At 49.5% G+C, this 13,567-nt stretch overlaps 1 protein-coding gene across 1 annotated transcript in view; it reads left to right on the plus strand.

Annotated features, from left to right (window-relative positions):
• man2b1 (mannosidase, alpha, class 2B, member 1) overlaps positions 1 to 13,567 on the plus strand; it is a 35,401-nt gene that overhangs the window by 16,151 nt on the left and 5,683 nt on the right. The window contains exons 10-20 of the mRNA XM_055664174.1: positions 182 to 260; positions 1,485 to 1,594; positions 2,347 to 2,454; positions 3,229 to 3,345; positions 4,799 to 5,008; positions 6,070 to 6,167; positions 7,487 to 7,604; positions 8,575 to 8,693; positions 10,170 to 10,271; positions 11,260 to 11,347; positions 12,674 to 12,754. Coding sequence (XP_055520149.1) covers positions 182 to 260; positions 1,485 to 1,594; positions 2,347 to 2,454; positions 3,229 to 3,345; positions 4,799 to 5,008; positions 6,070 to 6,167; positions 7,487 to 7,604; positions 8,575 to 8,693; positions 10,170 to 10,271; positions 11,260 to 11,347; positions 12,674 to 12,754 — 1,230 coding nt within the window. The remainder of the gene's footprint in view (positions 1 to 181; positions 261 to 1,484; positions 1,595 to 2,346; positions 2,455 to 3,228; positions 3,346 to 4,798; positions 5,009 to 6,069; positions 6,168 to 7,486; positions 7,605 to 8,574; positions 8,694 to 10,169; positions 10,272 to 11,259; positions 11,348 to 12,673; positions 12,755 to 13,567) is intronic.

Genomic DNA, 13,567 nt, shown 5'->3' on the forward strand with positions numbered 1-13,567 from the left:
GTTGAGGCTGGGACTATTCCAACATTTAAGAAACATTTAAACAGGTACATGGATAGGACAGGTTTGGAGGGATATGGACCAAGCGCAGGCAGGTGGGACATTGTTGGCTAGTGTGGGCAAGTTGGGGCGAAGGGCCTGTTTCCACACTGTATCAATCTATGACTTGTCTTTCCCTTCACAGGTCTGCAATCAGCTAGAGGTCCTGGCATCAGCACCAGCTCGTTATGGCCCTTACGGTGAAGGGAACAGTGCCGTACTGAGTGAGTACCTGTACAATGTTCACCTGTGTTCATAGAGTCACGCAGCATGGAAACAGGCCCTTCGGCCCTTCCCGACCAAAGTTGCCCCATCTACACTCGTCCCACCTGCCCACATTTGGCCCATCTCTCTCGAAACCTTTCCTCTCCATGTAACTGTCTAAATGTTATTATAACACCTCACTCAATTACCTTCCACATACCCACCACCCTCTGTGTGAGAATGTTGCCCCTCAGGTGCCTAGTGAATCTTTCCCATCCAACTTTAAGCCATGTGCCCTCTTCATGATTCCCCAACTCTGGGTAAAAGACTGTGCATTCATTCACCCTATCTATTCCCCTCGTGATTTTATGCAACTCCACCGCTGTGCCACCCCACACCATCCTCCGTGTGAAAAGGTTGCCACTCAGTTAGCAAGATGTTCCTAAGTGATAGGAGCAGAATAAGGCCATTCAGCCCGTCAAATCTACCCTGCCCTTCAATCATGGCTGATCCATCTTTCAACTCCTAGGAGTAGAATTAGGCCATTCGGCCCATCAAGTCTATTCAGCCATTCAATCATGACTGATCTATCTCTCCCTCCTAACCCCATTCTCCTGCCCTCTCCCATAACCCCTGACACCCGCACTAATCAAGAATCTCTCTGGCCAGTTCATTGGCTATATTTAAGAGGGAGTTAGATGTGGCCCTTGTGGCCAAGGGGATCAGGGGGTATGGAGAGAAGGCAGGTACGGGATACTGAGTTAGATGATCAGCCATGATCATATTGAATGGCGGTGCAGGCTCGAAGGGCCGAATGGCCTACTCCTGCACCTAATTTCTATGTTTCTATCTATCTCTGTCTTAAAAATATCCATTGACTTGGCCTCCACAGCCTTCTGTGGCAATGAATTCCACAGATTCACCACCCTCTGACTAAAGGAATTCCTCCTCATCTCCTTCCTAAAGGCGTCCTTTAATTCTGAGGCTGTGCCCTCTGGTCCTAGACTCTCCCACTAGTGGTAACATCCTCCCCACATCCACTCTATTCAAGCCTCTCTCTCGATAAGGAGGTAATTACTTAAAACTGGGATGCGTAGGACTGAACCCGCAGAGGATGTGTGGAACTCTTGGCCTTTGGCTCCAAGTAATGTTGGCGTTGTGGTCTCTCAGGGGGCCTGCTCCGTTGGGGCAGCTGAATGACTGTTGTGCGATCACCCTGCAGCTAAGGTTGTGTTTGTGTTTAGAGCGGGCGATGGCGGTCGCCCAGCATCACGATGCCGTCTCTGGTACGGAGAAGCAGCACGTTGCGGATGACTATGCCAAGAGACTTGCCAAAGGCTGGGACAGCTGCCAGGTACGGTCACCATCGGCACGCACCAACTCCACGCCCATAGTTCCATGTCTCCTTTAGTTTTAGATTTAGAGATACAGCGCGGAAACAGGCCCACCGAGTCCGCGCCGACCAGCGATCCCCGCACACCAACGCTGCCCTACACACCAGGGACAATTTACACACACACCAAGACAATTAACCTACAAACCTGTAAGTCTTTGGAGTGTGGGAGGAAACGGAAGATCTCGGAGAAAACCCACATAGTCGGGATGGAACCCGTGTCTCTGGCGCTGTAAGGCAGCAACTCTACCGCTGCACCACCGTGGCAGCCTCCTTCCGACTGGGAAGGACGTTCGTCGGTCGAGTCGGGTTTATTGCCGTGTGCACAAGAACGGTGGCGCAGCGGTAGAGTTGCTGCCTGACAGCGCCAGAGACCCGGGTTCCATCCTGACCATCGGTGCTGTCTGTACGGAGTTTGCACGTTCTCCCCGTGACCTGCGTGGGTTTTCTCCGAGATCTTCGGTTTCCTCCCACACTCCAAAGGCGTACAGGGCTGCATGTTAATTGGCTTGGTGTATGTGTAAATTGTCCCTAGTGTGTGTAGGATGGTGTTAGTGTGCGGGGATCGCTGGTCGGTGCGGACTCGGTGGGCCTGTTTCCACGCTGTATCTCTAAACTAAACTAGAAACCTCCTTATGTTGCCACTCTATGTTCAGATTGGATGGAGTTGGCTGTTGATCCTGTGCTAATTTGTTGCCATTATTTGCTCCTAGGTGCTGATCAGTAACGCTTTGTCATATCTCAGTCGATCCAAGCAAAACTTTGCCTTCTGTAACAATCTCAACATCAGTGTGTGTCCTTACATTGAAGAGATTACTAATGTAAGTTGCTTTTGCAAACTCACTATGGCGTTCTCTATCCTCTCTCCTTCCACTCGCCTTCCAAACCAGTTGCTTCAGGTCAGAGAGGTATTGGATGTGATGCATTTTACCCGTAGGTTGGTCGTGATGGTAGTCGCAAGTCGGCAACTGGCCCGAGAAAAAAAATGCAAACATGACCATTTTATCATGTGATCATTTTCCACTCGTAGCTAGTCGTAGTTGGTCTTGGGTGTTGAAGACTGAGGTCGAGGGGGGTCGTAGGAGGTCGTAGATATTGTCGTAGGAGGTCTTTTACTTCGGCAGGTCAACACGGCCTTGACATTTTTCCAACTCGTCTATGCTCTTCTAAACTCGTGGATTATGTCGTCCAAGTGGGACAGGCCCCTTGAGATCATTTTCTCTGGAACTCCAGAGGTTGCAGGAATTCTGATTAAAAAATGTGTGAAATTGTGTACCCTTAGCCCGATGGCAGAGGGGAGAGGACGGAGTGAGGTGAGACTGGCCCTTGATTATGCTGCTGGCCTTTAGGTGTAGATGGAGTCAATGGAAAGGAGACACAAAATGCTGGAGTAACTCAGCATCTCTGGGGAGGTTGGTTTGTGCGATGGTCTGGGCTGCGTCCACAATTCTCACCGTCATGGATGCATTTGGAAACTGGTACGGTGTTTTATAGTCAGATGCTGAGGGACAGTGTGTAAGCGGGGGGGAGGGTGGGGGGGGGTTGGTGTTACTGCTGTAGCAAGGTCTCTTATTAACCCTTCTCTCTGCCTTCAGTTCACAGTCACCCTGTACAATCCCCTCGCCAGGTCAGTGAGAACATACTTGAGGTTACCTGTCAATGGCACCAACTACATTGTCACCGACCCTGAGGGCAGCTCGGTCCTAAACCAGGTATCACCAGCCTACAGTGACTCGCATGAAACTATTGAACATGTGGTAAACATAGAAACATGAGGCCGGGTCTGAAGAAGGGTTTTGGCCCGAAACGTTGCCTATTCCCTTTGCTCCATAGATGCTGCTGCACCCGCTGAGTTTCTCCAGCATTTTTGTCTACCTTCGATTTTCCAGCATCTGCAGTTCCTTCTTAAATATAGGAACATGAAAGATAGGTGCAGGAATAGGCCATTCGGCCCTTCGAGCCAGCACCGTACCGCCATTCAATATGATCATGATTGATCACCCAGGATCAGCGTCCCGTTCCTGCTTTCTCTCCATATCCCTTGATTCCGTCAGCCCTAAGAGCTTCTTCTTATCGAGTCCACACACAGGATTAGATGTTGTCCAGCCAGAGCTGATCACACGCTCGGCATCTGCGTACAATGGTGTCTGGCTTGTGCTTCTTGTGTGTGGTGGTGGAAAGACTGGTGTAAACAGGGCAGCGAGGTGAACACTCTCTCCTTGACCCCAGTCCTAAGCTAAATCTAACTCTCTCTTGAAAACATAAATGATGTGACGTCTGATGGATCAGCCATGACTTGATGGGCCGAATGGCCTAATTCTGCTCCTATAACGTATGGCCTTATGGTGTGTTCTCTATCCATCCCTCCCCCACCCTAATCATCTTGCTAATTCCACTGTTTGTATCCCTCGTTATCACCCCGTTCCCCAGCCAACAATGAACCATTGTGGGCTCCACCGATCCGGTGTCATCCATGCGGGCTCTGCGTTGTTCCGTACCTTCCCATTCGCCCTCCTGGACTCTCAGTCTAAAGGGTCTCGACCCAAAATGTCAACTATTCCTTCTCTCCGGAGTTGCTGCCTGTCCCAGCTGAGTTGCTCCAGCACTTTAACGTATATCTTCCGTGTAAACCAGCATCTGCAGTTCCTTCCTACATAAATGATGTGCATTGTTTGCCAGTAGTGTATTAAACCTGCTGTTTCAATACAGATAAAGATTCAGCATGGAAACAGGCCCTTCGGCCATCGACTCCATGCTGACCAGTGATCTCCCGTTCACACTAGTTCTATCTTACACACCAGTGACAATTTACAGAAGCCAATTAACCTTTAAACCTGTACATCTTTGGAGTGTGGGAGGAAACTGGAGCACCCAGAGAAAACCCACGTGGTCACAGGGAGAATGTACAAACTCCGTACAGACAGCACCTGTAATCGGGATCGAACCTGGGTCTCTGGCGCTGTGAAGCAGCTACTCTACCACTGCGCCACTGTGCTGCCCTAAATGCTAGTTGTGGCACCCTGCTCATTTACTTACTGTTATTGTATCAGGGAGTTGTAGTGTATAGGTCTACAATATATGGTGGTGTGTTAACTTCTCTCCCTCTCTCCCCCCCCCCTCTCCTCTTGCTCCCGTTCTCCCCCCCCCCCCCCCCCCCCCCCCCAGTTAGTGCCGGTGTCGAACTTCACGGTGGCCGTGCGCCAGGACCGTGGTTCTGCGGTGAACGAGCTGGTGTTTGAGGCGTGGGTGCCACCGCTGGGTTTCAGCACCTACCGGGTGTCACGTAAACCAGCGGACTCGGTCATCCACCGCGTGGTCTGGCCGTCGGACGGCTCTCAGGACGGGGGCAGAGACGCCATGGTCATCGAAAACGACGTGAGTAACGTCCACCGCAGCGCAGCACACGCGTGCTCCGTTAGTTCACACACGCGTGCTCCGTTAGTTCACACACGCGTGCTCCGTTAGTTCACACACGCGTGCTCCGTTAGTTCACACACGTGTGCTCCGTTAGTTCACACACGCGTGCACCGTTAGTTCACACACGTGTGCTCTGTTAGTTCACACACGCGTGCACCGTTAGTTCACACACGCGTGCTCCATTAGTTCACACACGTGTGCTCTGTTAGTTCACACACGCGTGCACCGTTAGTTCACACACGCATGCTCCGTTAGTTCACACACGCGTGCTCCGTTAGTTCACACACGCGTGCTCCGTTAGTTCACACACGCGTGCACCGTTAGTTCACACACGCGTGCTCCGTTAGTTCACACACGCGTGCTCCGTTAGTTCACACACGCGTGCTCCGTTAGTTCACACACGCGTGCTCCGTTAGTTCACACACGTGTGCTCTGTTAGTTCACACACTGTAGATCACAAACGTGCTATGTTAGATCACTCACGTGTGCTATGTTAGATCACACACATGTGTTGTTAGATCACACACGCATGCTGGTGCTAGAACAAGGCTTCACAAGTTCCAGGAGTAGAATTAGGCCATTCAGCCCATCTACTCCGCCATTATTTATTTCATGGCTGATCTATCTCTCCCTCCTAACCCCATTCTCCTGCCTTCTCCCCATAACCCCTGACACCCGCACTAATCAAGGACGTTCTTTTAGGAAGGGGATGATGAGGAATTTCTTTAGTCAGAGGGTGGTGAATCTGTGGAATTCTTTGCCACAGAAGGCTGTGGAGGCCAAGTCAGTGGATATAGATAGATATCTAGAGATAGATTGTTGATTAGTACGGGTGTCGGTGGTTATGGGGAGAAGGCAGGAGAATGGGATTAGGAGGGAGAGATCCATCATACTTGAATGACGGAGTGGATTTGATGGGCCGAATGACCTAATTCTACTCACATCGCTTAGGATGTTATGAACATTGTAGCGAAGATTGTTGATGTTGCCTTTCTTCCCCCTCCTCTCCCCGGTACAAGTACGTCCGTGTATTATTTGACAAGATCACTGGCCTGATTAGTGCAATCGAGAACCGACACAAGAATATTTCTCTGCCCATCACACAGAGTTTCTACTGGTGAGTAACGCCATGCGGGGTACACTCTCTCCCTCTGTACCAATTCCCCTCAGTCTGAAGAAGGGTCTCCGTCCGAAACCTCACCCATTCCTTCTCTCCAGAGACGCTCCCTGTCCCCCGCTGAGTTACTCCAGTATTTTGGGTCCGTTTCCAATTCACGGCCGATTCATATGAAGCAGCTTCATTGTAAAGTCACGATGATTTGGGGGAGGCCACGGTGGCACAGCGGTAGAGTTGCTGCTTTACAGCGAATGCAGCACCGGAGACCCGGGTTCGATCCCGACTACGGGTGCTGTCTGTACGGAGTTTGTACGTTCTCCCCGTGACCTGCGTGGGTTTTTCTCCGAGATCTTCGGTTTCCTCCCACACTCCAAAGACGTGCAGGTTTGTAGGTTAATTGGCTTGGTATACATGTAAAAATTGTCCCTAGTGTGTGTGTGTGTGTAGGATAGTGTTAATGTGCAGGGATCGCTGGTCGGCGCGGACCCGGTGGAACAAAGGGCCCGTTTCCACGCTGTATTTCCAAAACTAAACGAAATGAAAAGAAACAAAAGGCCCCACGTTTCACGAGAAGTTTAGGGTGTGGGGCGGGGATGTTTTTATTGAACCACCCCTGAGATCTCCACGCAAGGTCGAGAGAAGATCAACAAAAACGCATTGGTTCCCCATCCCATTGGAATCCAGGGATAATTAGATCACACTACCGATAATTGGAAAAAGGACCAGAGGGAGGTTGAGGAAAACTACTTCCCACTGAGGGTGGTGAGAGTCTGGAACCTACTGCCCAAAATAGCGGGTGAGGGGATAAATCTTCAGAGTCCCAACTTTGGACTTTAGCGATGCAGCACGGAAACACAACAGGCCCTTCGGCCCGCCGAGTCTGTGCTGACCAGCGATCACCCCGTACGCTATCACTATCCACTACCCGCCAACACACTAGGGACAATTTAACAATATTTCTTTAACCAAAGCCAATTAACCTCCAAACTTGTACGTATGGGAAGAAACCAGAGCACCCGGAGAAAATACTAAACATAGAAAAATAGAAGCATTGAAAATTGGTGCAGGAGGCCATTCGGCCCTTCGAGCCAGTACCCAATATGATCATGGATGATCATCCAAAATTAGTAACCCGTTTCTCCCCATATCCCTTGATTCGTTTTTTTTTGCTTTGAAAATACTCGTAAGACAGGACTAGTGTACGGGTGGGTGATCGATGGTCGACGTGGGCTGATGGGCCCGTTTCCCCGCTGCATCTTTTGATCAATGGTTCTGCCGGGCACTACAGGTGAACCTCCTTGTTGATTGTGTTTGCACAGGTACAGTGCCAGCGCAGGTGACAGGCTCAGTAGCCAGGCCTCCGGTGCCTACATCTTTCGACCAAGTAACGATATACCCGTTGCGTTATCTAAAGAGGCCAGCGTCTACAAAATCGAGGTGAGGTCCGAGCATTGTTATGCTTGGGGAAAGCAGCTTGCTGGCTGCACGATTGTTCTCTGCAAAGTTTTGACCAAGATCGGGGAATCCACAAAGTTTAGTTTAGAGATACAGCACGGAAACAGGCCCTTTGGCCCACCCAGTCCGCACCGACCAGCGATCCCCGCACATTAACACTATCCTACACACACTAGGGACAATTTACACTTACACCAAGCCAATTAACCTACAAACCTGCACGTCTTTGGGGTCTGGGAGGAAACCGGAGCACCCGGAGAAAACCCACGCAGGTCACGGAGAGAACGTACAAACTCCGTACAGACAGCACCCGTAGTCGGGATCGAACCCGGGTCTCCGGCGCTGTGAGGCAGCAACTCTACCGCTGCACCACCGTGCCGACGAATGTCTGATAATGTTTTTAAGGATTAATGACAGATAGTTTGCATGGGAGTACGAGGCCCAATGCGAATCTGCCGGGCGGGATTGCCAAAGACGGGGACTTTGCCAAAGATGTTTCAGGGCGACACGGTGGTGCAGCGGAAGAGTTGCTGCCTTGCAGCGCCGGGGTCCCGGGTTCAATCCTGACTACGGGTGCTGTCTGTACGGAGTTTGCACGTTCTCCCCGTGACCCGTGTGGGTTTTCTCTGGAATCTCTGGTTTCCTCCCACACTCCAAAGACATACAGGTTTGTAGGTTAATTGGCTTGGTGTAATTGTAAATTGTCCCCAGTGTGTGTAGGATAGTGTTAATGTGCGGGGGTCGCTGGTCGGTCGGGCACGGACTCGGTGGGCCGAAGGGCCTGTTTCCGCCCTGTATCTCTCAACTAGACAAGATACAGTCTGGTGCGGAAATGGAATGGCAGGAGGGTGGAGGTGGGGGATGTGTGTGAAATTTAATATGTTTCTCAATGATCATTTTAAGCCTTTTGCTCGAGATTGAATGCATTTGTTTTCACCCATCCATTTCACAGACAGAGTTGTTTCAGGAAGTTTATCAGTACTTCACGCCCTGGTGCTCACAGGTGGTGCGGCTGTACAAGAAGCAGAAGTTTGTGGAACTAGAATGGACTGTGGGACCGATTCCTGTGAAGTAAGTCTAGGGTCCTTCCGCTGCTGGACGGGAGGGGGCAGGGTGTGGTGGAGACGCCCCTCAAAATAAGGGAAGGGATTCCACGCCAGGGGGCCACATGAGTGGCAAGGGTGGGGGATAAATTGGTGTCATTTGTATTAGCAGTATTGAAGGTTATTGGCTGCAACCTTCCCTCCATTGATGAACTGTACACAGCAAGGGCCAGGAAGCGAGCGGGCAAGATCATCTCTGACCCCTCTCACCCTGGCCACAAACTCTTTGAATCACTTCCCTCTGGAAGGCAACTCCGGGCTGTCAAAGCTGCACAGCCTGACATAAAAACAGCTTTCTTCCCACGAGTAGTAGCTCCACTCAATAACCAAAAATCTGTAGCCTCCTTTTGCTCTGGTAGTTTATTTAATTCACGTTTAATCAATACTGTTTTATTATTAATGTTTAAAATGTTTTATGTGTCATTCCTAAAGCCCCTGTCCCACTTAGGAAACCTGAACGGAAACCTCTGGAGACTTTGCGCCCCACCCAAGGTTTCCGTGCGGTTCTCGGAGGTTTTTGTCAGTCTCCCTACCTGCTTCCACTACCTGCAACCTCCTGCAACCACCTGCAACCTCCGGGAACCGCACGGAAACCTTGGGTGGGGCGCAAAGTCTCCAGAGGTTTCCGTTCAGGTTTCCTAAGTGGGGCAGAGGCGTAACTGTCACTGTATGTCATGTTGTCACTTGCGGGTGGAGCACCAAGGCAAATTCCTTGTATGTGAATACTTGGCCAATAAACTTATTCATTCATTCATGCATGTAAAGCCTTGGAGAATGTCGGATGGAGTTTTGTAAGGATCATGTATTGGATATATTTATTTCTCGAATAAAGTATATTTTGAAATTTTGCAAAAAAAAAAGGGGCACCTGTTACTAGTTGTTCCTCGGCAGTTCCATGCGGAGTTGTTCCCATCTTGTCCATCTCAGAGTCTGTATGTTCTCCCTGTGACCCGTGAAGGGGTTTTCTCCGAGATCTTCGGTTTCCTCCCGCACTCCAAAGACGTGCAGGTTTGTAGGTTAATTGGCTTGGTGTAATTGTGAAATGTCCCCAGTGTGTGTGTGTGTGTGTGTGTATGTGGGGAGGGTGTTAGCGTGCAGGGGGGCAGTGGCCGGCGTGGATTTGAACCAGTTTCCGCACTGTATCTCTAAACTAAACTAAAACCAATAATCAAAGACAAAAAAGCTGGAGAAACTCAGCGGGTGCAGCAGCATCTATGGAGCGAAAGAAAAAGGCAACGTTTCGTCCCGAAACGTTGCCTTTTTCCTTCGCTCCATAGATGCTGCTGCACCCGCTGAGTTTCTCAAGCTTTTTTGTGTACCTTCGATTTTCCAGCATCTGCAGTTCCTTCTTAAACACTAATCAAAGACGCACCTCTTCTTGTGCCCTCTGGTGGAATCAGATGGAGGAGCAGGAAATTAAACACCTCTTTCTCCGAACCTTTAGTGACTTAATCGGCAAAGAAATCATCAGCCGCTTCGACACACCCTTAAACACAGCGGGAATCTTCTACACCGATTCCAACGGCAGAGAAATCTTAAAACGAAGGTAAGAATGGTGCCGGAGAATCCTCTTTGTAACAGAAGTATTATCGCGGGCATTTAGTCTGATTTATTTCGTATTATTTCGTCTGAAGAAGGTTCTCGACCCAAAAGGTCACCTATTCCTTCGCTCCATAATTGCTGCCTCACCAGCTGAGTTTCTCCAGCGTTTTTGTCTACCTATTATCTCGGGCAAGACACAAAGTCACTGCAACGACCAGGTTCAGGAATAGCTCCTTCCCCACAGCCATCAGGCTATTAAACCTGGCTCGGACAAAACTCTGAACATTAATAAGGGGTAATATGAGGGGGAACTTCTTTACTCAGAGAGTGGTAGCGGTGTGGAATGAGCTTCCAGTGGAAGTGGTGGAGGCAGGTTCATTGGTATCATTTAAAAATAAATTGGATAGGCATATGGATGAGAAGGGAATGGAGGGTTATGGTATGAGTGCAGGCAGGTGGGACTAAGGGGAAAAAAAGTTGTTCGGCACGGACTTGTAGGGCCGAGATGGCCTGTTTCCGTGCTGTAATTGTTATATGGTTATATGGTTATATAATGGTATATGGACACGCTGATCTGTTCTGTATTCATGCCTACTATGTTCTGTTGTGCTGAAGCAAAGCAAGAATTTCATTGTCCTATCAGGGACACATGACAATAAACTCTCTTGAACTTGAATTTGAGCATGTGTGGAGAGAATAATGGGTAAGCAAGGTTTCTGGTCGGGACCCTTCTTCAGACAGCACTTGGCACTGGGTCAATGTTGGTTTACACCGAAGATAGACACAAAGAGCTGGAGCAACTCAGCGGGTCAGGAAGTCTTATAAAAAGATGCACGATAAAGGGAATAACATGAGTAACATTTAGAGCAAGATAAAGTCCAAAGATAGTCAACCCGAAACGTCACCCGTTCCTTCTCCCCAGAGATGCTGCCTGTCCCGCTGAGTTACTCCAGCATTTTGTGTCTATCTATGACTGTTCTTTTGCCTCCAAGGAGAAATTATCGGCCGACGTGGCAATTGAACCAGACGGAGCCCGTGGCTGGGAACTACTATCCTGTGAATAGTCGTATCTACATGAAGGTAAATATAGGGGACGATCAGCCATGATCACAATGAATGGCGGTGCAGGCTCGAAGGGCCGAATGGCCTCCTCCTGCACTTAGTTTCTATGTCTCTGTGTAAATCCGGACTCGGTTAAAACTGCGTCATATTCCCCTCCTGGGAGCGCAGGTCTTGCTCCAAGTGTGGTCCAAACCCCTTCATTGACTGGGGAACTATCCATTGCCCCACAGGAAGGAGGAGGAGGTGGGTGGTGCTGCTGTGGTAAAGGTGCCGACTCCTTACCCCGGAACCTCCCTAGAATACTCTCTAGAATTTAGAAGATTGAGAGGGGATCTTATAGAAACTTACAAAATTCTTAAGGGGTTGGACAGGCTAGATGCAGGAAGATTGTTCCCGATGTTGGGGAAGTCCAGGACCAGGGGTCACAGCTTAAGGATAAAGGGGAAATCCTTTAAAACCGAGATGAGAAGAACTTTTTTCACACAGAGAGTGGTGAATCTCTGGAACTCTCTGCCACAGAGGGTAGTTGAGGCCAGTTCATTGGCTATATTTAAGAGGGAGTTAGATGTGGTCCTTGTGGCTAAGGGGATCAGGGGGTATGGAGAGAAGGCAGGTACAGCATACTGAGTTGGATGATCAGCCATGATCATATTGAATGGCGGTGCAGGCTCGAAGGGCCGAATGGCCTACTCCTGCACCTAATTTCTATGTTTCTATGTTTCTAACCTGTAGCGTTCACCAAGATGAGCTCAAAGTTATTCCTGGGAGGTGGACGCAATCAGTGGTGGCGTAGCGGTAGAGTTGCTGCCTCACAGCGCCAGAGACCTGGGTTCAATCCCGACTACGGGTGCTGTCTGTACGGGGTTTGTACCTTCTCCCCGTGACTGCGTGGGTTTTCTCCGGGTGCTCCGGTCTCCTCCCACACTCCAAAGACGTACAGGTGTGTAGGTTAATTGGCGTGGTATATGTCCAATAGTCCCTAGTGTGTGCAGGAAAGTGTTAGTGTGTGGGGATCGCTGGTTGGAGCGGACTGGGTGTGCGGAAGAACATGTTTCCGCGCTGTATCTCTAAACTAAACTTGGTGCCACCACGTAGATTAATTGGCAATTGTAAAAATGCCCCAAGCATGTAAACAAACGGTAGAATCTAGAAAGTTGTTGCGAATGTGGCGTGAATGTAAATGGGTGCCAGAAGGCTAGCATGGATGTGTAGGGCCGAAGGGCCTCTTTTTGTGCTGCACAGCTCCATGAATGACACCGACCACCATCTGAAGGGTGGGGAGGGAGATGGGATTTAGCCATTGGGACCCTGGGGTTTAGCCTCACGGCACTGTTTCTGTTTCAGGATGAAAGGAATCAGCTGACGGTGCTGACGGACCGATCGCAGGGTGGGAGCAGCGTCATGGATGGTTCCTTGGAACTCATGGTAAACAACCTATTGTTCACATCCTAGGCTGGGCGAGGCGGGGACTGAAGAAGGGTCTCCTCCCGAAACGCCACCCATTCCTTCCCTCCAGAGACTCTGCCTGTCCCGCTGAGTTACTCCAGCATTCTATGTCCACCTCCTAAACCTATGATATCTTATGGTAGACACAAAAAGCTGGAGTAACCCAGCGGGACAGGCAGCGTCTCTGGAGAGAAGGGATGGATGATCCACTGCTTCTCCCCAGAGATGCTGCCTGTCCCGCTGAGTTAAGGGCCTCTCCCACTTTCCCGAGTTTTCCCCTCGATTCAAACTCGGAGATTCCAGCCGTAGGTACGCGGGGCTATTTCTTTTTTACTCGTGGACATTTTTCAACATGCTGAATGTGAATTCGTGAAGGTGGGACAGGTCCTTTACTCCAGCATTTTGTGTCTACCATCAATTTAAACCAGCATCTGCAGTTCATTCCAACACACTATGATATCTTATAGTTGATGCTCCCTGCAGCGGCAATGCTGCACTCCCTCAATAGCAGGTAGGTGGTGAATGTGGTGTAAAGTGCAGGATCTACATCTCCGAATACAGATTTGAAAAATTCCCTTTTAAGGGGCCATCTCTTCTATTTCTACTTTCCACTTTTTATTTTTTTTATTTTTTATATACACACTTCACGTTTTTCTACTCTCTACCATCTATTTTTCCACTTTTTCCTCTTTCTATTGTTTTCTTTTTCTTGTCTTGCTTACTTCCTTTTCATAACATAAAACTAGAGGTTGTACATAGAATGGATTACGGTATGACATAGTTGGCACCTAA

Source organism: Leucoraja erinacea, chromosome 39, assembly GCF_028641065.1.
Source record: "Leucoraja erinacea ecotype New England chromosome 39, Leri_hhj_1, whole genome shotgun sequence".
Taxonomy (NCBI): Eukaryota; Metazoa; Chordata; class Chondrichthyes; order Rajiformes; family Rajidae; genus Leucoraja; species Leucoraja erinaceus.